Source organism: Podarcis liolepis (genome assembly GCF_965112155.1).
Source record: "Podarcis liolepis genome assembly, chromosome: 1".
NCBI classification, from domain to species: domain Eukaryota; kingdom Metazoa; phylum Chordata; class Lepidosauria; order Squamata; family Lacertidae; genus Podarcis; species Podarcis liolepis.
Genome location: NC_139554.1, coordinates 42322066 through 42346335, shown reverse-complemented (window position 1 = coordinate 42346335; position 24270 = coordinate 42322066). Strand labels below are relative to the sequence as shown.

General features: G+C 43.1%; 1 protein-coding gene across 5 annotated transcripts in view; it reads left to right on the top strand.

Moving 5' to 3' along the window:
- PLCB2 (phospholipase C beta 2) overlaps window positions 1-24270 on the top strand; it is a 61248-nt gene that overhangs the window by 10141 nt on the left and 26837 nt on the right. For 3 of the 5 annotated variants that reach the window (XR_014526934.1, XM_083506330.1, XM_083506333.1), the window contains exons 3-11: window positions 7221-7289; window positions 10383-10523; window positions 11284-11363; window positions 12190-12243; window positions 13764-13839; window positions 14774-14874; window positions 15797-15963; window positions 16637-16783; window positions 20522-20679. Coding sequence is in view for 4 of the 5 variants with exons in the window: in XM_083506330.1 (XP_083362456.1) it covers window positions 7221-7289; window positions 10383-10523; window positions 11284-11363; window positions 12190-12243; window positions 13764-13839; window positions 14774-14874; window positions 15797-15963; window positions 16637-16783; window positions 20522-20679 (993 nt within the window). In the remaining variant the exon portion in view is untranslated. Of the gene's footprint in view, window positions 1-6587; window positions 6709-7220; window positions 7290-10382; window positions 10524-11283; window positions 11364-12189; window positions 12244-13763; window positions 13840-14773; window positions 14875-15796; window positions 15964-16636; window positions 16784-20521; window positions 20680-24270 lie in introns of those variants that run through there. The other 2 variants (XM_083506332.1, XM_083506331.1) reach the window with 2 other exon arrangements.

Sequence of the window (24270 nt, the reverse complement as noted above, 5' to 3'; positions counted from 1 at the left end):
GTGATCAAGAGTTTTGTCTGATTTATGTAGATGATGTATTGTATGCTTGCAAAACAGACAAACAAACTAAAAGATTTGCCAAGCAATTGTCCAGTAAGTTCAAAGTGAAAGACTTAGGCCCGGTTAGGACATATCTAGGGTTGGAAGTGTGCTGGGCCCAAGATGGCAGCTGCCTAATTAGTCAGCAGAACAAAGTTAAACAACTACTGACTACATACAGGATGCAGGATTGCAAAGGGGCAGCGGTGCCTATGGATCCAGGTTTCATAAAAACACTTCATATAGATGAGAGTCCTGAATTTGAACACCCTGATGTATATCACTCTGTAATTGGAAGTTTATTGTATCTAGCACAGTGGTCCAGACCTGATATTAGCTACGCAGTAGGCATATTAAGTAGATTGGTCTCAAAACCCACACTAAATGCCTGGAAAGGGGTAAAACAAGTTCTGAGATATCTCAAACAGACAATTGGCTATATGTTACAATTAAATTCTTCCGAGGATGAAATGTTGAGTTGCTACTGTGATAGTGATTGGGGAAATTTGCCAGATAGAAAATCTGTCACAGGACTAGTCATAAGGGTCGGTGGAGCTTTAATCAGCTGGCGGTCACGCAAGCAAGACGTTGTAAGTGTGTCATCAACGGAATCAGAGTACGCTGCATTGAGTGAATTGTGCAACGAGGTGATTTATTTCAAGCATTTGCTAGCAGATTTAAATGTAAATTGTGGAGAACCAGTACAAGTTTACATTGATAATCAAGCTTGTATAACCTTAAGTAAAACAGAGGGTTTCAAATCGCGTTCCAAACATATCTCTGTAAAATACCAAAATGTACGTTGCTGTGTACAAGACAATGTAATCACCTGTACTTATGTGTCAAGTGAAGAAAATGTAGCAGATGTGTTAACTAAACCATTGGCAAAGATAAAGAACAAGCGAATGTGCAAGGGTTTAGGTTTGCTGGAAAAATAATCTCCTACATAGGTGTATTTGGTGTTAATTGTTCAGCAGAATCTGTGAGGGGGTGTTCAGTTTCTGTTAATTGGTTCTCGTGGGAAACTTGCAGATTCTAGCTTAGCACAATTAACTCAAGCTGGTGTCAATTTACTCTTGGCAGAAAGCCCAGGTCTGCTTGACCTAGAAACTACTCACTCTGATTGGTTAACGACCAGCACTCAACTCTGTTATCTAGGATTGCTAGCTCAGTTTGGTTTGAGGTGTGTTAGGAGTTAGAAGTGCTGTGTATGGTTTTGAGAGAGAGAAAGAGAGGATTTATTTTGCTTTTATTTGTATGCAGAAACTCTGCTGGTTTTTATTTTTTCCTTTTAATAAATCCTGTAAATAGTTATTCTGAGTCTAGCTGACTAGTCATTACTGCCGCAACTAGCTTCCTCGCTGTGCAGGAAAACTCTGCTATGTTTGGGCTAAAGCCAATAGGGCTATGCCTGACACTTCAAAGTTCCATGAAAGCACACAGCCCTTGTGCCTCACCTTTTTCTGAAGGAAAGCAGCTTTGAGAGGAACCCATTGTGAGTGATGAAGCAAGAAGTGGGGAGAGGGTGAAGGTGCGCTTACTTTTTTCTCTGCTGGCTCTATCTCAGTAGTAAAGCATCTGCTTTGCATGGAGAAGGTCTCAAGTTCAATCCCTGGAATCTTGAGATAAGACAGGGAGAGACCCCTGTCTGGAACCCTAGAGAGTCACTGAAAGTCAGTGTAGGTGACCCTGGGGTAGATGGACCAACAATCTGACTCTTTGTGAGGCAGCTGCTTCCTACGCAGCTGTGGTTTTCAACTCCAGGTCCATTCAAGTGGGGTTCTAAGCAAATGTTTGCACCTATGGTTGGGGGGGGGACAGCTTGGTGGCAGAAGAAAAATGGGAATGATGCCCTTTATTCTAACTCCAGATGGGCTCTTCTTGGAGGCTTCAGAAAAATCAGCCATAGCATTACACCTATCTTTGCATCATGCAAAGTTTTGAACTTATGACGGAGGTCCGTGACCCAGTTCTGCTCTTTGACATCCTTTTACCTGGAGATACCAGGCACCCAACTTCTGCATGTAAGGAGGGTGTTCTGCTGCTGAGCTCTGGCCCCTCCCAAGCTAGAAGGGCATTAATTATATTTGCTGACTGACCAGCATGTGCATCTGGGGAATTCTGGAGAAAAGCAGTGAGTCAATGGAGAGCGGAAACTAGAAAGCTAACTATTTTATGTATGGAGATGCTTCGTGGGAAGTGATGATGATGATTTTATTCTTAATTGTGTGAGAACATTCTTTTCTCATGCAGTAGTGTTCTAAAATATTAGACAAAGGTCATTTTTTAAAAAGCCTATATTAAATGCATGAATATTTTAAATATGTTTATTTGTAATGGTGTGTTGTTTCACCACGTTGGTGTTAGCTGTCCTGGACTCTCTTGGGTGGAAGGGCAGAATAGAAATGTAACTATTGTTACATTGAATACCCCATGCCTGTTGACCACTTCTTTCTACTGCAGGCAACCTCCAAACTCACTTTTTCTCTCAACCTTATACATCACCTATGATGTGCCTCTAAGCCTCATAGGAAGCTGACATGCCAAGTCAGCTAGAAGCTTTGTCTACCCTGACTGGCTGAAAACTTTCCTATCAGCTGTTACCTGATCTTTTCTAACTGGAGGTGCCAAGGATGGAACTTGGGACTTTCTGAGTACAAACCATGTGCTCTTTCATTTAGCCACACTTCCTCACTTGGAAGGGACATCACAGACATTAATTTTTCACTTAACCTTTCTGATGCTCTGAATCTTTTGCTCCTGATTTGCATGGAATTGAACATGCAGGGGGTAGAAAACACAAAGTACTTGTGCATCCTCTTCTCCAGTATCTCTGTCACGGCTGGAGGTGCTACGTGTTCTTTAGGCATCCTCTTAGTCTCAGTTTCTCTTTGACACATCCAATTTAGCTCTTCCAAAGAGCCACTTCCCACTGTCACATGGCCAAAGCATGTACTTGTTGTTCATTGCTTGTGTAAAAGTTGGGACTTATAGAAGCAGTAGGTTGCCTTACATGGAGAGATGCCTTGAAGATTTGAGACTGGGGTAGATTTGTCCTGCAGATTTGGCAAAACAGAGAAAAGAAGGAACATAAGAACATAACAAGGGCCTGCTGGGTTAGGCCAATGTCTCATGGCATCTAGTGTGCTGTTCTCACAGTTGCCAACCAAATGCCTATGGGGAGCTTGAAAACGTGCCATGGGTTTCTGGGTTTTTGGTATGTGGATACCAAATGGATCATAGAATTGTTGAGTTGGAAAGGATCTTGAGTGTCTAGTCCAATCCCCTTCAATGCAGAAATCTCAACTAGATCACACATGACCATTCACCCTATGCTTCAAAACATCCACCTTCTAAGAGAGACCATTCTACTGTCAAATAGCTCTTACTGTCAGAAAGTTCTTCTGAATGTTTAGGCAGAATCTCCTTTCTTGTAACTTGAAGCCACTGGTCCTGTAGCCTGAAGAACTACCCTCTAGAGCAGGAGAAAACAAGCTTGCTCCATCTTCCATGTGACACCCCTTTAGATATTTGAAGATGGCTTTCATATCTCCTCTCAGTCTCATCCATTCCAAACTCCCTCAACCGCTCCTCATAAGGCTTGGTTTCCAGACCCTTGATCATCTTGGTCACCCTTCTGTGCACCGATCCCAGCTTGTCAATATCCTTAAACTGTGGCACCCAGAACTGGACACAGTACTCCAGTTGTAGTCTGAGCGAGGTAGAATAGTGTGGTACTACTTCTCTTTGGACACAATACTAGCCGAAACCATGGCTTAGATCCTGTGAGCACAGAAGCAGCATGAAGAGGAACAATCAGCTGTAATTCTAGCTCCATACACCAGCGCACTCCACATTTATTCCCAAACCAGTTAGGCTTAACTGTGGCTCCAAGTGATATGCATGAACCAGCCAGGTGTAAGGATGTTTGGTAAGTGGAGCAATAATCCACATAAAAAGGAAGGCCATTTGTTTCCTTCTCCTCCATGAAAACTGAAAAAGCAGTGAGATAGAGCAGGCCAGTGAGGACTGAGAGCCTCTGATCGTTTAGTTCTGCTTTCTAGTTAAGTATGATACTGTGGTTTGGGGCTGCTTCCTTCTCTTAATCACAGGAGTAACTGAAGCTTGAGAATAAGACAATAGCAGTAACTATGCACAGTAACTATGTCAGGAGGTTGACAATTTGTCAGGTTTCACTTCCTCTTGGAAGACTAGAAGTGGTAGAAGTCCAACAGCAGGGATCATTCAGTTTGTAACGTAGGGGCTAACTCTGCTATCAATAGGTCTGCTAACCAGATAGGGTGGCGGAGGTTTTGTTTGGCAACAAGGCAAAGTGACATGATGTTTGCTGAGTCACCTCATGCCCTGATTGGCTATGTAGCCCTGAGAGAGCTATGTACAAGGCCTTAACTAAGAAAGGCAAAGCTTCTCTGTTTCTTTCTCCTCAAACTATACACTGCTTTCACTCAATTTTGCTCTGCAATGTGTTATCAGGACATTTCTCTCTGAAATCTGTCTGCATTACAGTGGTACCTCGGGTTAAGTACTTAATTCGTTCTGGAGGTCCGTACTTAACCTGAAACTGTTCTTAACCTGAAGCACCACTTTAGCTAATGGGGCCTCCTGCTGCCGCCGCGCCACCGGAGCACGATTTCTGTTCTCAACCTGAAGCAAAGTTCTTAACCTGAAGCACTATTTCTGGGTTAGCGGAGTATGTAACCTGAAGCATATGTAACCTGAGGTACCACTGAATTTAAGTGACTTTGCTGACAATAAGAAAATCCCAGGTAGATCAAACAACACACACATCTAGCCCAGCACCCTCGTTTCCACAGTGGCCAACCAGATGTTTCTAGGGAGACCACAAGCAAGGCATGAATACAATAGCTGTTGCTCCCAAGCAAGTGATATTCAGAGATATAATTGAATTTGGACCTGGAAACTCCATTCACTTATCATGACCAATAATCACTGATAGTTATGCCTTCAAACGTTTGTCTAGAATAACATGTCACACTGAATTGAGACATTTACCTTGTAATCATGTCAAGTCCCACCCTTAACATGCTTAACAAACTATAGTCATATACTTAACAAATTACAACACCCAGAATTCTTTGGGGGGGAGCCATGAGTGGTATCATAGCACTTTGAATGTGTGATGTCAATCTGGCCAGTGTTCTCCACCACACCTGAAGGGAGCTGGCTAGCTTAGGGGTACAGGGCAGGCCACATGTTGCACACAAAGCTCTGACCTCCTGACACCTGGTTGCTGCTTACGGCTCTGCCAGGTACTAGTTTCCTGCAGTATAGGGACCCTTTGAGTTAGGGATGAGTTTTCTAGAGAGTGAAGTGGGGCCTCTTGCACTCTGCTGCATGTAGTTGCTGGCAGATAGCTCACTAATTTGTCAACGGAAGAGATGGGCTTGTCTGAGGGTAGTGATAACTCAGGTGTCTCATTTGCCTGGAAAATTCAGTAGTCTTATGATTAGAATACTAAGCAAAATAAACAAATATGGGAGTAGGATGGTGGTTTGTTTAATTCCACACTGGGAGAGGCCAGTGGCAGGCTGGTTTCCCACTTGCAAAAAGAGCTTGTAAACAAAGGTGAGCTCAAATGCTGTTGGGCAAGCTAACAAACAGTCCAGTTCCAAAGCCAGTTTTTGTACAAGGGGGTGTGTGTGAGACTTTTTGTACAAATGTATAGCAGTGTACAAAAAGTTCCATCAGAATGGTTTATCCATGTAGTTCTTTTGGGGATATGAATTCTATTCCTATCCATTTTAAGGTGTTGCCAGAAAGGGTACACAAAAATCTAACATTTACACTTGTTTGCCATCAGATTCCATGGGATCTTGCATCCTGTGAGATGCCAGATTTTGAGTGGTTAAGTTACTGGGCAGTGGGGTGATTAACTTTCTCCTCCCCGTTATTTTTTCTCTCCCAATGACACACCTCCTGCTGCTTCCCCCTTCTAAGTTTTTCTTCCAGAATGAATGAAGTGAGCAATCTGGAGTGTGGAAATGGCCAGCAGGGAAAGGGTTACACCCACCCACTCCTTCTCTGCTCACAAATTGAAGCGGCTTTGAAGTTAAATAATAATAATCAGAGCTGAGGCATGTAATATGCCATTTGGCCTGAATCAGCAAATGAGAATTGAGATGTTCTTGGAAATTTGCTTGTCAGCATTTGAAAATACAAACAAGGGAGATTTAGGCTTCTTGAGCTCCCTGCTGTTATACCCCATTATGAAAGTAAAAACCAAACAAAAAAGATCTGCATTGATGCAGATCAGTGGTGTGTTACATTAAAGCTTCCATCATTTGACTGCTGTTGCTAAGCAGTAACCAGGGGAGGGAGTCGTGCCCATGCTGATGGGTGCTAATGCCGCTGAGAGCCAGCAGACTTTGAAGGTTAGAAAGTGCAAGTACAAGAAGGAGAAGGAGATGTGCAAAGCTACCGTATTGTGTGGGTTGCCCTGATCACCGTATATGCAGCGTAGCGTGAACCAATGATGTCATCAGAATGCGTCCTCAGCGGGCTAAAGACCTCTGCAGAGGCAAATTCTCCCAGCAAGCTCCTTTCAGCTAAACTAACCCAGTGGCTCATAACACTGCATGGAAAATGCAATGGAGGGTGGAAAATGCAGTGGTCAGATTACTGACTCGGGTTCCGTTTAGATCTCTCATGTTTTAAAGCACCTGTATGGCTTGGCAGTTTGTTTCTAGGCCCAATTCAAAGGGCAAACATTAGTATGTGATACTCAAAAGAAGACAGCTAGTGAAAGATCCAGTTGCCATTTGAGTATAATACACAAACGTTTCAGAACGTCCCCAATATTTCCACAGAATACTCACGTGAGAGTCTCTGTAGTAGTTAAAGCTAAGAAGAATTCTAATTTTCTGAGAAGATACCTTGCATTTTATATAACACAGATTCCAAACATCAAAGTGATACTGAGCTAGCTGTTATGATTTGGACATTACCAATTACTGCTTAGTAGTGGTAACATTCTCTGGGCCTGCCCCTAATGGAATCTGTTGAAAAATGGGTAATGTTTAATGCATGCTGTTTTATACATTAGAAGATGTGATTAGGCTGCTGAGTAATGGGTTTGTGAATGCAAGTGCTTTCCTTTACAGTTGCTCGAGACTTGAATGTTATTTTTTGATATTTTGCAGGAAATGGAATTTTTGGAAATTACAAGCATTCGAGATACTAGAATAGGGAAATTTGCAAAGATTCCCAAGGTGAGTTTGTGGCATAGTGTATAGGATTAGTAACTGTTATCTATGCAATACTCATTGGGAGATGCCATTGTAACTTGTTAATTGACTTCTTCCTCTCATATTGACTGAGCTGTTCTTTTCATTTGTGGTAGCAAATTGTGTGTTTTGTAACACTGGACTGTATGAAATGTATCTTTTTTTTGCACTGCTAAATTTGGGAGTGGACAGTGGGTGCAAAATCTGGAAATATTCAGGAAAAACTGCTAAACAGTGCTTATGTAAGAGGTTACAAAATAGGGGAAGACACAAGATCTACCCACTCTGGAAGAATGGCAGATGAAGGTGATGGACTACATGGAACTGGCGGAAATGACTGGCAGAATCCGAGACCAGGGAGAAGAATCGGTGGAAGAAGATTGGAAGAAATTTAAAGACTATTTACAGAAATATTGTAAAATTAATGAATGTTAGAATGATGTTGGATAGAAATTAAGGGGTTTTCAGCTGTAATACTATAAAGGAATATGAAAAATGGATTATTAATAGGTAAAAATTTAATGTTACAATAGCTTAAGATTAAAGACTAGGATAAACAAAGAGGGTAAGGATTTGCTGAACCAACAAACTGAACTGGAATACAAAAAAGGGAGGCGTGAGGAGGTCCAGGAAATAAGCTAATGAAAAATAAGTAATGGAAAGAATGAGTTGTTTTTAACTATTTTTATTTTGTATTTTCTTACTTTTTTATTTTTATTTTGTAATACTTCAAAAATCTTAATAAATATCTTATAAAAAAAGAGGTTACAAAATAGGTAAAATAAAATGGGGGAAGAGTTTAAGTCTGGTGAATAAATGGGCATGCGTAGGCCCACATTTAAAAGAGAGAGAAAACATTCCCATGAAAGCTAAAGTTGGTGCAAGCAATATCCAGTGTGCATGGGGTGTTTTTGTCAAAATCAGCAAAGTCCCACATTAACAAGACAACATCTCATAGTCCTTATTTTTAGGACAGAATTATACATGGTGAAAAACACAGGATTGCTGCAAAAATATTAGCCCCATGAGAAGTTTGTTCCCTTCCTTTCCATAATGTGTGGTGAAACTTACCTGTGATCTGGCATCAAGAACCAAACGTGTGAAACATGCACATTTCCTGACAAGTATGGTACTGTAAGTTTCAGTATAACTTATGGAGGAGACAATCTCTCTTTTTTAAAAAATATTATTTTTATTGATTTTCCAAATTATTAAAAATCAAACCAAATTACTTAATTTAATACAATTTCTTAAAACCAGGTTTCCCACTCTTGTTCCAATCATATGCCCAATATATTCCCCCATAGCTGCTCAGTTCTTATTTAGTCTTCAGTTGACATCCTTCACTTGCCATTAAACCATTCTTCCAGCTGTCCTCTTTTTCACCTTACAATCAGAATCTCATTTTCCTCTTGTAAATATATAATCCATTTCACTTGTAGCCCTTCATGTACATTTTTGTTCCAGACTTGGAGTGTTAAAAGAGTTCAGTTCTTTCTCTCGTTGTTCAATTCTTTGCAGTGTTTATCTGAGTGGTACAAGGTCACATTCCATTCAGTTCCACTGTTATCAGGCTGACATGTGAACCACAGCCATAAATACCTCACAGAGTGAACTTTCCAGACATCTGCCATTAAATTCTCCTCTGGAGTTCTTTCTCGGCACACAATACACAGCACACACTTTCCTAAGAATCATTTTTGGATTTCTCCAACAACACCCTGGTCTGGCAGTGGTGATGAATAAAATCCATTCTGTCTCAGTCAAGGGGGGGCATAGCAAAAAATTATTAAATTCCTTGTAAAGCATAATTGAAAAGCCCCCCCTCCCCTGGAGCATACAAAGGGGGGGCAGGGAGCAGTGTGCCCTGGGTGCCACCCTGGGGGGGTGTCAATATGGTCTGCTGCCTCCCCCCCAGCTGTAGAGTGGCCAGGTGTACGGGTCCATACACGCGGCAGCCCGTACACATGGCACTCGATCAGCAGTCCATACAGGCTGCCGCACGTGCGCTACCTCTCAGCACCACGCCCCAGGTGATGGAGAGGCTTCCTCCGCCACTGCCCCTCCCCGTTTCTGAAGCATCAAACAAAGTAGCAACTATACATGTCTCTTCATCATAGGGGAGGACAAGAAATAGAAAGACCATTAGAAAACCATGAGAAAGCACAAAGCTCCTTGTCCTCCCTCTTTCCTTTGAGGCTGTTGTAAGGATTCTCAAGCTTCAGGAAACATTCAAATACCTTCAGAAAACCAGTCCTGGTTATTTCGGCAGCTGATTGATTGCAGCCTCTTAGCATATGAGGCTTAGCGCCTCTTGATGAATGCCAATTATCCAAATTGAATAGGAACCTTCCACAAATCATGCTGGTAATGGAGGCTCGTCCATGGCAGTGGCACACTCCCAGATCGCTCCTGTTCTGCCTTTCAAGTTGGCAGACACGGGATTGTGCCACACTGTGGGATGCAGTGAAATCCCCACTGAAGAGCATCAAGAGGATTGATGCCTCATTTCCTCTCTTCCCCCTGCCTGAATTGCCCTGCAGCCCCTGGAGGGCTGCGGAGAACAACCGCCATTGATCGTGGGCATGGCCAGAAACAGTGGAGGAGACAATCTCGATGCAAAGCTGCCATTATTTTCTGACAGCTCTGAGCTTATTGTAGCATCTGACCCTGTTATAGTATTTCTGCAAGAAGTTCAATAAGCTGGGGTGGAACATCTTAAACTTTTCTGTAAAGTAGGGATGGGGAACTAGTGACTCCAGATGCTCCTAAATCACATCTGTGTCAGCCAGCACTGAGAAGATAAGAGTTGTAATCCAACAACATCTGGCAGGCCACAGGTTCCCCATCCCTTCTATAAACAGTAAATGAATAAAGTACTACACTATTCAATGAGTAAAGGGAATTATAATTTTTAAAAAATGCTATATTGGTTAATGTTTTCTGATCTTCAAGCTGAATCATTCCGCTTTGAATTTCAAGCAAAAGGTTGACCCAGTTCTTGTTGTTTCAGGCAGGCAACTTGTCCTCCCCTCTGCATTCCTACTTGAAATTTTCATGTTTGTTTATCCTTTGCAGAGCCAGAAGCTCCGAGACGTTTTCAACCTGGACTTCCCAGACAACAATTTCTTTCTCAAGACATTGACTGTGGTTTCTGGTCCTGATTTGGTGGATCTCACTTTTCACAATTTTGTTTCCTATAAAGAAAATGTTGGAAAGGTACTGAAAAACTATAAAAGGGGTTGGGCTGGGGCATCGTGAAGAGTTCTGAAAGGAGTGATGGGAAGATGGGCAAACTGTCCGCTAGTGACTTATTTTTCAAAGCGTGAGCACATGTTATTCACAAAAAGAGCAGTTTATGCTGCCCTGCTCCTCAATTATCCTGGAAGTTTGCACAAACAAAAAGATAAATGGAGCATCCATGCTGAGTCACTGAGAAAGCCAGTAAAATATTTGAAGTGCTGGGTTTGGCTATGAGAGATTAATGTTTTAATCCCTGCCTGGCCATGAAGTTTACTGGATGCTTTGCAAGACACACCTGTTTTCAACTTGAGAAAACAGAAATTGAGAAAATGATGTCTGCTTATTTACCTTCAGCTCTTTGGAGGAAAGACAGAATATAAGTTAATAAACAAACAAACAAACAAACAAACAAACAAACTTTTGTGGGTTTTTTACCTTGATGCTCTTTATTTATTATAGACAGGTACCCGTAAGATGTACTCTTTAAACAGGGAAAAGAATAATTTGTTCCACTAAAATCCTGATTTAAAGCTTATATACCAGAAACTAAATATCATTTATTTCAATGGCTGTCTAGCTGGAGGGCATCACTTTAGAAAGGATAACAAGGGCAGAGAATGAACAAGTTCCATGTGGAACTTGGCCATAACACGCTTGCTCAGCAGCACTGGAAGTGAGGGTGTTGCACAGTTCATTTTCCAGTCTTTCCATGTGTACGCACATCTTGTTTTTTCAGGCTTGGGCAGATGATATCATGGCCATTTCTAGGAACCCCTTTGTATATAATGCTTCCCGCTATTCCTTCCTGGAGAGAATGTAAGTAGTTATCAAATAACTTCATACTACCAAGTGTTTTCTGCTATTCCTTCAAATAGCATGCTACAGTGTTGAGTGCCAACAGAAAGCGCGGGATAAACCTTGGGGTGCTTATGGAAACTCTCAAGTTTGCAAAGTACAGAACAACAGTTTAAAAGTAAGGTGTCAGTGCCTCTTCCCCAAAAGCCAGCCCAGTGAGGACAGAGCTATGGAATACTGGATGTCAGCTGGAAAAAGGAAAACTGGGAGAGAGAGAGTTGAATGTCCTGTTTCAGTCCCTTATGTCATATAGTGTCCCAAAGCAGGACGTGGCTAGCTAGGACCTGATCAGGTGATGATACACTGCAAGCGTGTATCAAGCGTGTTACACTTCTTTTGTATTTTGATGACATGAAACTAGTCATGTGCTGAGATGAGAGGAATGTACTATAAACAATTCAATCCAGAAAGCTTAAGTATGATATCAACAGAAGATTCTTTTTAGCACCATGATGCTAATTCTCTGGCAAGTTCCACTGACTTGTATTAATCATCTCAATATGAAATATTGTTGCCTTTGAGTTTCGCTTGGGATGTCAGTAAACAAGGTGCCCAAATCTCAGTTTCAATTCACTTCACGATTCCCTGTGATTGCAAATGCGACGAGTGGAATTTAATAACTTTTCCAATCAACGTGGAATCAAATTTCAGCTTTAAATCTAACAATAATTCACCTCAGGCTTTTCTTATGGTTATCTTACTTTTCCCTATTGTTATGGCTACCATACTTCCCTTGTTTCATTTTTTTCTCTTAGCCAAGGATTGTCTATTTTGAATGTTTCCACAGACTGGTGAAGCTGAAACTGCAACTGAATAGTGAGGGGAAAATTCCTGTTAGGAAGTGAGTATGGCATGTGCATTGTGCTTCTTTTGACTAATGATGGTGTGTGACAAACTTGAATGACTGCACTATCGAGGGATCTTCTTGGACAAATGGCTGCCCAGGGGTTCTTTTGGGAGGGAATGCTTAGAGAGGTCCAGTCTGATATACAGTTCAGAGGGCTGAGGTAAAATTTACCAGGTTTCAAATCCCAGGACAAATCAAGCTGTTCTACAGCACTCACTATATGTTGTGAAACCAGGTTTGCCTCAACTTAATTGTTTATCTCTTTATTGCATTTTTACTCTGCCTTTCCTCCAATGACCTTAAGGGGGCATAACAGTTTCCCCAACCCTAAGTACCGTATTTTTTGCTCTATAAGACTCACTTTTTCCCTCCTAAAAAGTAAGGGGAAATGTGTGTGCGTCTTATGGAGTGAATGCAGGCTGCGCAGCTATCTCAGAAGCCAGAACAGCAAGAGGGATTGCTGCTTTCACTGCGCAGCGATCCCTCTTGCTGTTCTGGCTTCTGAGATTCAGAATATTTTTTTTCTTGTTTTCCTCTTCCAAAAACTAGGTGCGTCTTGTGGTCTGGTGCGTCTTATAGAGCGAAAAATACGGTATATCCTCACAGCAAGCCTGTGAGGTCACATCCATACCATACTTTTAAAGCACATTTAAAGCTCATGGCTTCCCTAAAGAATACCAGGAACTGTAGTTTATCTCTAACAGAGCTACAGCACCCTTTTAAAAAACTATAGTTCCCAGGATTCTTTGGGGGAAGTTGCGTGCTTTAAATGTATTGTCTGGTGCACATTAGGCTGAGAGAATGTGACTAGCTTAAGGTCACCCACTGAATTTCATAGCTGAATGAAAATTTGAAACCGCCCAAGCCTTGAACAACTTCATCCCCCCTGGCTTCCAATCCTAGGAAGACTCACTCTCCCTGGTTTCCTCACTTGTGGAAAAATTATAATAATAACAATTTAAAAATATTAAGTCATCATCATCTAACAACAACAATAATAAGGATAGCAGAAGACAGGTTGCCATTTCATTTATCTGCAAAGGAACATAACTTGGCACCATTCAGCATCAGATTGGCAAGAAAAAGCAAACATAGAAAAGAAGAGTAGGCTCCTGAATTTATGGAGTCCTCAAAAACACTTTAATTGCCAGATGCCAGATTGCCAGAAACAAAGAACTGCTGAGGGGTGTGACACTTTGTCTCTTAGTGAGGCAAGTCATCTACTCTACTCTGCCAGAAAATTTTTAAAAAAGGGTAACGTGAACTGCTTGTCTTTTCTCAGTCACATTTACTCCTAAAAGAAAAGGGGAAGGAAATATCAGATAACTATTGCTTATAGTTCTATTGCTATGGTTGGAGCCTATGCTGGATTAGTTCATGGAGACAACTAATGGCCTCCATGTTGGGCAATTTGCCATTTTCTCTCTACGGACTGCCTTTCCCACTGGAAGTTTTGCCAAATAGCTCTTCCCCAATAACTTTTGCTCTCACTCACCCTTTTCTATCTCTTTCAGTATTTTTCAAGCATTTCCTGCAGACAGAAAAAGGGTAGAAGCAGCATTAAGTGCTTGCCATCTTCCGAAGGGCAAGGTAAGAAGTATATTCTCCATAGCCTAGGGCTCATAGTCAACAGACATGTCTGCCCAACAAATTTATATTCATTTTATACCAGCTTATGTCTTCTTCCAAAGACTTTTGGGAACTGTAGGTTGGAAAGTTCTGTTACAGGTTCCTAACTCCCCTCACAATGCTGTAGTTCCCAGCTTCCTTGAGGAAACCGAATGGCAGTTAAACCAGTTTAATTCTATGAAGTATAGATGCCCATTGCTAACACAGCAGTAAAATAACTGTAAAAAAGTCAGTTTTCCAGAGAAAACTGCATTACTGTACACTATACAGTGTACCACAGTACAACACTGCCTATTTAGAGCTAAAATGCACATAGTGTTAAATGTATCTTTGTATTTAACTAGCTGTGTGTGTGGAGGGTGTGTGTGTCTGATGATTATTTGGATCGCAGGAACTGTGAAGAGAGAATAGATCAATAGATCCCTCTTGGTTTGTCTCAGCCTTGGAATCTCGTAACTCAACCTCAGAAGGTATTTGTGTTCAGTGAGAGGTCTCAGTCCTAGAGTACACACACACACACACACAAAATGAAAACAAGAATGTGTATGAATGCATGTAAAGCGGAGTACAGTGTATTTATTCTTCACTACTGAATGATATTACAACTTTTATTATTATTTATTAAATTTGTTAGTTGCTTTATCTTGCCAAGACAAACCAAAAAGAATCACAAACAATCAAATGAACAACAACAAAACCCCACATAGATACACTGAAACCAAGTGATGGTGGAGGTAGAAATACATTTAAAGCACACATATCTGGGCCTGGGCAGGGAAGGGCATCCAGGACAGAGGGCCCAACTTCCAGGGTAGGCTTTGGGCCCCTTCATTTTGGAAATGAAGTCCACAAAAGGGTCGATAACAGTCATCAAGAATTGCTGTTCTGCTTCCAGAATGACGGCATCAATCCAGAGGACTTCCCTGAAGCTGTGTACAAAACGTTCCTGATGAATCTGTGTCCGCGCCCAGAGATCGACGAGATATTTACCTCCCAGTAAGCCTCCATTATGTAGGAGCCAGCAGGTGTGGGAGAGAAGGGATACTGCACAGGCAAAGGGAGGCTGTGAGAACCAGCTGGAATTTTGCAGACTGCTAGATTGACAGCACTGTTACTTTTTAAATGAAAAAGTGGTGAAGGGTAGCAAGATTATCCCCATTCCTCCCACCATTTTGTTAACATTGGTTACTATCCAGTACAGAATTAAGTGTGCTTACGGTCAGACTAAATGTGAGCATGCTGTAAAGGTAAAGGTACCCCTGCCCGTACGGGCCAGTCGTGTCCGACTCTAGGGTTGTGCGCTCATCTTGCTCAAGAGGCCGGGAGCCAGCACTGTCCGCAGACACTTCCGGGTCACGTGGCCAGCGTGACGAAGCTGCTCTGGCGAGCCTGCACCAGCACAGCACAGCACACGGAACGCCGTTTACCTTCCCGCTATAAAGCGGTACCTATTTATCTACTTGCACTTAGGGGTGCTTTCGAACTGCTAGGTGGGCAGGAGCTGGGACCGAAAGACGGGAGCTCACCCCGCCGTGGGGATTCGAACCGCCGACCATACGATCGGCAAGTCCTAGGCACTGAGGTTTTACCCACAGCGCCACCCGCGTCCCATCATAACTATAATGCCTAGTTATCCCCATAACTTCTACTTACACCAGCATTGCAGTGCATGTTTTTCCAGCACCCACTTCATGATACTGGATGACTATTTTAGCATGATAAATCCCCAGTCCCCCCACATCTTGTAGTACTGCTGATACCAAATGTAAAGTATCGGACAGGGCAAGGGTAAGAAGGAACTAGTCATGTCAAAACCACAAATGAGTGTAGGAAAAGTTGTCTCGCTGGTAAGAGGGATTTTCCAGAACATCTAAAGACACCACTCTCTCTTTGTCCTTTTCCCATTATCTCTGCTTAGCCATTCGAAAGCCAAGCCGTACATGACCAAAGACCACTTGACAAAATTCATTAACAAGAAACAGCGAGATTCTCACCTCAACGACATGCTTTTCCCCCCTGCCAAGCCACAACAGGTACAGGGTCTCATAGACAAGTATGAGCCCAGTGGGATGAATATTCAAAGAGGTGAGTTTATTTTTTCCATCAGCAGAAGTATGTATCATAATATTGTTGTTATTATTTCTATATCACTACAATTCTGGTGGGGGGGGACGGACCTAAATGGATTACAACCATTCTTAAAACATCAAATGTAACGTTACAAAAGATCAAAATAAAACATTGCAAATGAAGACCAGATAGAGATGGTCATAGAGGTCCACTTTTAAGGCAGCCAGGGATGGCCTGCCCACAAGGCTCAGTGAGGCAGTTGCTTCAGGGCAGCAGGCTCAGGACAGCTGGGAGGGACAGCAGATCTGGGTCCTTGAGGAGCTCTTTCCCTGCCTCCTCCTCTGGCGCCACCTCCGCCTCACCTCATCCCACTCACCACTGACCTCTATTTTGGCCTCCTTTTTATTGGCGATGGTGGCAGGAGGTGGTAGCAGAGGATGAGGAGTCGTGGGTGGTGCAAAGTCATTGGGGGGAGAGGAGGAATCTGTTTAATACATGGAAATCTTTCAGTAGCCTGGGCCTAGGGCAGCTTAAAATCATTGGGTGTATCTGACTAAATAATACTCAGAGTGGCCCCACTGAAATTAATCACTCATTGCTTAGATGGGCAGGAATATGCAAACTCAGTTCCTCAAGACCCTTGTATTTTGTTACCAGCAATAGTAACATTTTAAAAATTATCTTGCAGGGCAGCTGTCTCCAGAAGGAATGGTTTGGTTCCTGTGTGGTCCTGAAAACAGTATAGTATCACAGGATAAACTCTTGCTGCACCAAGATATGAGCCAGCCACTCTCTCACTACTTCATCAACTCGTCCCACAACACCTACCTAACAGGTATGCAACCATGAGGGATATGTCAATTTCTACTAGCTGTTGTATTCCAAGAGGGTAGCTACTGACCCTTGACTTAGCTTTGTAGATTACTTTCATTATGAAAACTGTTCATCAGGCCATGACTTATTTATCACTAGCAGGGAATGCCTGGCAATGCCTGGGAATTTGTAGAAACCAAAAAATATTACAATTTTTAAATAATTTTTAAATTTGTGAATGGACCTGTCACACCATGTCTACTTCTGTCTACCTATTCTGAAATAAGTTATATAACAATTCTTTCTTTTAAAAGGGTTTTAAAAACATAACAATTTTCAATACAACCCACAATTATATAGCAGTGTGTGTGTGTGTGTGTGTGTGTGTGTGTAAGCAATATTTATAATTTCAATTATGTCATAGGTGAATTAAAGTTTTCTGAATTTTTGGAAATGGAGAAGTCACAAGTCATTTTTAAAAAAGAAATAAAAGTTTTAAACTTTTGTGTAGCAGAAATGAGTTTCCCTTCTCTTTTTTTTTATAAATTTTTTATTGGTTTTACAATTTTTTAAAGACAAACAAACAACTAAAAAGACATACAAACACGTATAGTTTCATAACATTTTTTCATAAACCTCTTTTCCAGGACTCCCCCATACCCCCCCTTCCTGCATCCCAATGTCCACAATTTTTTAGCAACTTCTAAATATTCCTTTCCAACCTCTGTCATCTTAATCTTTTCTATAATCTAATCTTATATCACTGTATCCCTTTTTTTCCCCTGAAAACCTCGACATTCTAGCATTCATCAAGTTTATAGTAGTCCTTAAGATAACTTTTAAATTTTCTCCATTCTTCTTCCGCCGTCTCTTTTCCCTGATCACGGATTCTGCCTGTCATCTCGGCCAATGCCATATAGTCCATCACTTTCATCTGCCATTCTTCCAGAGTGGGTAGATCTTGTGTCTTCCAATACTTTGCCATGAGTATTCTTGCTGCTATTGTAGCATACATAAAGAAAGTTCTGTCCTTCTTTGACACCAATTGGCCGACAATGCCCAAGAGAAAGGCCTCTGGTTTTTTAAGGAAAGTACATTTAAGTACCTTTTTCATTTCATTATATATCATTTCCCAGAAAGCCTTAATCTTCGGGCATGTCCACCAAAGGTGGTAAAAGGTACCTTCAGTCTCTTTACATTTCCAACACTTGTTATCAGGCAAATGGTAGATCTTTGCTAGCTTGACTGGGGTCATGTACCACCTGTAAGTCATTTTCATAATGTTTTCCTTTAAGGCATTACATGCCGTGAATTTAATACCGGTGTTCCACAACCACTCCCAGTCAGCAGACATAATGTTATGACCAATGTCCTGTGCCCACTTAATCATAGCCGATTTAACTGTTTCATCTTGTGTATTCCATTTCAGCAGCAAGTTATACATTCTTGATAAATTCTTAGTATTGGGTTCTAACAATTCAGTCTCTAATTTTGATTTTTCCACCTGAAAGCCAATTTTCCTATCCTGTTTGAAAAACTCCATTATTTGATGATATTGAAACCAATTTTGTACTTTATGTTTCATTTTCTCATGACTTTGTAATTTCAGTTTATCTCCCTCTTGTTCCAAGATTTCCCAATACTTCGGCCATCCGACCTCCATATTGAGTTTCTTCACTGCCTTAGCCTCCACAGGAGACACCCATCTAGGGGTTTTGTTTTCCAACAGATCTTTATATCTTATCCAAACATTAAACAATGCCTTTCTAACAATATGGTTTTTAAAGGCCCTATGCAGCTTAATTTTATCATACCATAAATATGCGTGCCAACCAAATGCATTATTGAAACCTTCCAAATCCAAAATGTCTGTGTTCTCGAGGAGCATCCACTCTTTCAGCCAGCAAAACGCTGCTGCTTCATAGTACAATTTTAAGTCCGGCAGGGCAAATCCCCCTCTTTCTTTAGCATCTGTCAATATTTTAAATTTAATTCTGGGCTTTTTGCCCTGCCAGACAAATTTCGAAATATCTTTCTGCCACCTCTTAAAACATTCCATCTTGTCAAGAATCTGCAGGGTTTGAAACAAAAATAACATTCTAGGCAATACATTCATCTTAATTACTGCAATTCGGCCTAACATTGATAATTTCAACTTTGACCATATTTCTAGATCTTTTTTAATTTCTGACCAACATTTTTCATAATTATCCTTATACAAATTCAAATTTTTAGATGTCAAGTAAACCCCTAGATATTTCACCTTCTTAACCACCGTGAGTTTCCCTTCTCTTCATTCAAAAGATATGGCTGCATAGACCAGTGTTTCCCAACCTTTTTTGGGCAAAGGCACACTTGTTTCATGAAAAAAATCTCGAGGCACACCACCATTACAGCCCCGTGACGTCAGCGCGCAGCGTCACGCCGGGAGGGACATGAATTGCTAGCAAATTACATAATCACCTCCTTGAGGGCTGGCTCATCTTCTCCGAAGGCAGAACCCCATTAATTAACAGCACAGACTCACACCATAGCCAAGACGAGGGGGGAAAACCTCAGTCATGCACAGTCATGCACATGTGGGGGCTAAATGAGGACAAAGACCGGGCAGAGAGCAGGGTTCAAATCACCCCACCTGGCCAGGACAATCCCTGGGTGCTCCCTTGGGCCACTCGCCTGACCCACCTCGCAGGGCTGTTGTTGCGAGGATAACACGGAGAGAACCACGCGCGCCCCCGGGAGCTCCTTGGAGGAGAAAGCGGGCGATGAATGCAATGCACGAAATATATGAGAGGCGACCAGGTTTTGCAGGTGAGGGGCCCCCGCCAGCCTCCGCTTCCAACACCCGGCGCAACGACGCCGAAGTTTCCCCCCGGGCTCGGCTCGGGGAGCAGCGCTGCTCCCCCCCGGCTCCCCTTCGGCCTCCCGGCTCTCTCTGCCGCCCACTGGGGACCCCCCTCACCTGCCAAGTCCGGAGCGCAGGTGGAAGTTGCATGCATGCATGCAGGGCGCCGCGTTGCCATTGCATTGCACTGCACTCCATGCAACGCCTGAACGCATGCATTGCCTTGCACGCCCGCCAAGGGGTCTCCCCGCGGTCCGATGCGTCCCCTCCGGCGCCGATGCAGCATTGCAAAAATAAAAACCCCCCGACGCAGCCCTACCTGGGGGGCAGCCTCCGTCACTCCGCCTCCGTGGGGATCCCTGGGCTCCATCCTGCCGCCCGATCTCTGCGGGGGCACAGGCAGGCTGCGCGGGCTCTGCGCGGAAGAGCCCCTGCCCGCCCGGCCGCCGCCGCCGCGCTCATTCCATGGCCGGGAGAAGAGCGCTTCAAACAAAATGCCCGGCCCGCCAGGCCACGCTGGGAAACGTAGTTCGCACACCCCGGATCCCGGCAGCCCCCGCGCCGGGGACGGAGGGGGAGAGGCCAGGTGCAGGGATGGAGGGACGGGTGGACGAGCGAGTGAGTGAGTGGCAGCCGCCAAGCCTTGGCCGAGAGCCAGGAAGGGCCTCCCCGGAGGAGGAGGAGGAGGGAGGCGCAGAGCGGGAGGGAGGGAGGGAACCTCAGGGGTCATCTAGTGACGGCGCCCCAAAATTTGACTTAAAAAAAAAAATCTTTCGAATTTTTTAATTTTTCCCGCGGCACACCAGGCAACATCTCGCGGCACACTAGTGTGCCGCGGAACAGTGGTTGGGAAACACTGGCATAGACGATGACAGTCTTATTTTTCCTCCTCCTCCCCTCCTTTTTTTTTGGCAGCTGGACAATTTTCTGGAATCTCCTCTCCCGAAATGTATCGGCAGACCCTATTGGCTGGCTGCCGCTGTGTGGAACTTGATTGCTGGAAGGGGCGTCCTCCAGATGAGGAGCCTATTATCACCCATGGATTCACCATGACAACAGAAATATTGTTCAAGGTACAGATATCTTTAGATGGTTTTGGGGTTTTTTACTTTTGTTTTTAGAGATTCCACAAAATTTCAAAACGCAAATTTTAAAAAATGCTGAAAACATCAACATTCATAGAAGAAACAGAAAAACATAACAAACCTAGTCAGATAAAGCGGATAAAATCTGTGAAAATAAATATTCTTTGCCTGGTGCCAAAATGGCATCAGAGTTGATTCCAGGTGAGTGTAGTGGCAGAGAAACCCTCTCCAACACCCGGAGTGGGACCTGGCGGCACACGCACGACGTCCGTACAGAGTGTGCATGCGCAGCAGCCCATACGGTCGCTGTGTGAGAGGCAGCCCATACCGACGCCCATACGGACAGCGCACGAGAACGGCAGCCTGTATGGATGCCACGCAAGCAGCGCCCATACTAACTGCACACACGCCCTCTGCAGCTGGGGGGGGGGCAACAGGCCATCTTGTCACCCCCCAGAGTGGTGCCTGGGGCAGCTCCCCCTCCGCCCCCCCTTCATACGCCCCTGGGTGAGTGTACCTGGCAAGGACATTAAAAAAATCAGTCCACCACCACTGAGAAGCCTCTACCTGCCAGCCACTCAGTGTATCTACCTCAGGCAGTGGGAGAACCCAGAACAGGGACTCTGATGAGTATTCCTATGCCCCACAAATAACCCAGAGATGCATTTTAAATAAAAGGGCACATTCTACTCATGTAAAAATACACTGATTCCCGGACCGTCAACGGGCCAGATTAAGAAGGCGATTGGGCCGCCGCATCAGGCCCACGGGCCTTAGGTTGCCTACCCCTGCTCTATACTAAGGCCTAGACTGAGTACAAAGAATGTGCTGAGACGCAGAAAACAACCTTGGCCAGACATTAGGGCTCTTTGCAATGTAAAGCGTCCATATTTTCAGATTGCTTTATTGGTTTGTTCACACACACCCAGCCCCCATTTTCATTTATCGGTGTAAGAGCTATTCCTTCTGGCGTAGTCAGCTTCTACTCATCTATGCCATCTGACATCAAATAAAATTATTTTCTTTGTGGCTTACAGTTATGAATTTACTTCTTTTTTTTTTTTTTTGCTGGTAAAATGGGGCATGCCTTACAAAGCGGAATAGTTTTCATTTAACACCAAAGATACACGAATATAGCAAACTGAAAACCTGGGTCTTATGCAGGCATAGGCAAACTTGGCCCTCCAGATGTTTTGGGACTACAACTCCCATCATCCCTAGCTAACAGGACCAGTGGTCAGGGATGATGGGAACTGTAGTCCCAAAACATCTGGAGGGCTGAGTTTGCCTATGCCTGGTCTTACATATGCAAGTTTAGTAATTAGAAGATATACATCATTAGTGACCCAACTATCTGCTCAATGTCTGCTATGTGACCCAGAGTCCTGATGTCTACCTGCATTTTTTCTCTCCTGAGCTTTTTGAAGACCTTGAAAAGCCTTTTTTTCTGGATGCAAAAGTGTGCAAAGCATATCTGTTCCGGCAGGCATAGATTATAGTGGACTAGTACCTCCAACAGTAATTGCATCAGCAGGGAATGAGCAAAGATGAAAGGCCATTTTCCCTTCTCCTACTTTAATGATTAGCTTCTCTATTATGCTTGTGGTTTTGGTGTTCATAATTTCACATTCCAGATCTTATGACATCACGGTCCCCTTTACACTGCACCACCCAACCTGCAAAACAAACAGAGTGCTATTGTGCTTTACTGGAGCTATAATTACATGGAAGGATTGCTCTGCACCACAACAATGAACCTTGCAAAGGAATTACAGGCCATTAACACAGCATGCACCTTTCATTATAGCTTAAGTAATGTATGTTTCCTCCCCTCTTCCTATGGCTGCCTTCCTCTCCAAAATAGTTGTAGGTGGGGGAGGTGACACTCTCATGCTTTCAACCTGCAGCACATTCCTTTGAAATGCAGATTAAGTACAGAGCCTCCTCCTAGTTCTCTGCTGCTTGTTCAATCAGGAACAGTTGCTTAGCAAGAGGTAATATCAAGTCCCAGGCCATGTTGAACCTTAGTACTAAGGCTGCATATCAAGGCTCAGCTTCCACAAAGAAGTCATAAAATAGCACAGTATACAATTGCACGATGTCACATAACGGAGCAGAAAGAAGGCAGATAATTAGAGATAAAAGCAATGTTACTGTAAGCTACCAATTACTAGTGTCGGGAGGGGAATAAAGAAAAGTTAATGACAAATGCACAGAGGTTTCACAAAAGTATGATTACAAAATAAATACAAAAAGCTGAGAAAGTGTCTGTGGGATTTGTTTGGAAATCTTATCGTGCCTTCCGTTCGTGCATTTCCCAAACTGTTGCTCTCTGAGAAGTGTTTCATATCCAAGGGATTTGAAGTCCATGTATTTAAAAAGTTTAAAGTGCAAGCTCAACAAATATATGCTTACAGGTGTGCATGGCTCATTATGCAGCTGTGATTGGCTACAGGAGAACATGGTGTTCCCTCCTGACTTTTCTAATGCTAATGCAAGAGCTAGGAAAGAATCTGAAGGATAAAACTGATGGGCAAGAAGAGGAGGTGCTTAACCTTGGCCTACTGATTTTCTCCAATCCACTCCAGAATTAAATACAGTGGTACCTCTGGTTACGTACTTAATTTGTTCTGGAGGTCCGTTCTTAACCTGAAACTGTTCTTAACCTGAAGCACCACTTTAGCTAATGGGGCCTTCTGCTGCCGCTGTGCTGCCAGAGCACGATTTCTGTTCTTACCCTGAAGCAAAGTTCTTAACCCGAGGTAATATTTCTGGGTTAGTGGAGTCTGCAACCTGAAGCGTATGTAACCTGAAGCATATGTAACCCGAGGTACCACTGTACACGGTAAAATAATAGTTGCATAATGTCACAGGAGTAATGCAACAGGAGAACAAGAAGCCAGATAAGTTTGAGGGGTGGTGGGGTTTGGGGGGGGGGCTGTTCATGATTTAAAATAACAGAAGACCAAAGAGAATGAGCAGGGTTGTACTCCCCCCCCCACCTCTGTCATCAAGAAATTATGTGAGAAAAAAAGATTAGGACTTGGTCAATGTGTGACCTCCTTTCAGTAGATAGATTAGGGTTGCCATATTTCAAAAAGTGAAAATCTGGACAGAAAAGTTGTTGATAGATAGATAGATAGATAGATAGATAGATAGATAGATAGATGTGTGTGTGTGTGTGTGTGTGTGTGTGAGAGAGAGAGAGAGAGAGAGAGAGAGAGAGAGAGAGAGAGAGAGAGGTGATAGACATAAACTACAAACAAACTACATGTTACTCTGCAGCTCCATATAATGAAGACCTGAAAGGCCCTGTCTCCTTTGCAAGTGCCCTCAGGTGTTGCATTTTCTTTAAATGAGGAAGGTATGGATAGTTTCTGTCCATCACTTCTCCAGAGCCAGCTCTCACTTCTGAGGGCACTTTGCTGCAGGCCCTTATGGCTTTACTGCATGCAGCTGCAGTGTAACGTGTGGTTTGCCCCTTAGTACCAGGAGGTCATGAGGGATAGAACCATCAAACTGAAATGTGACAAGAATGGTGCTGCACCTGGACTTAAAAGAATGAATAAAAATTGAAAT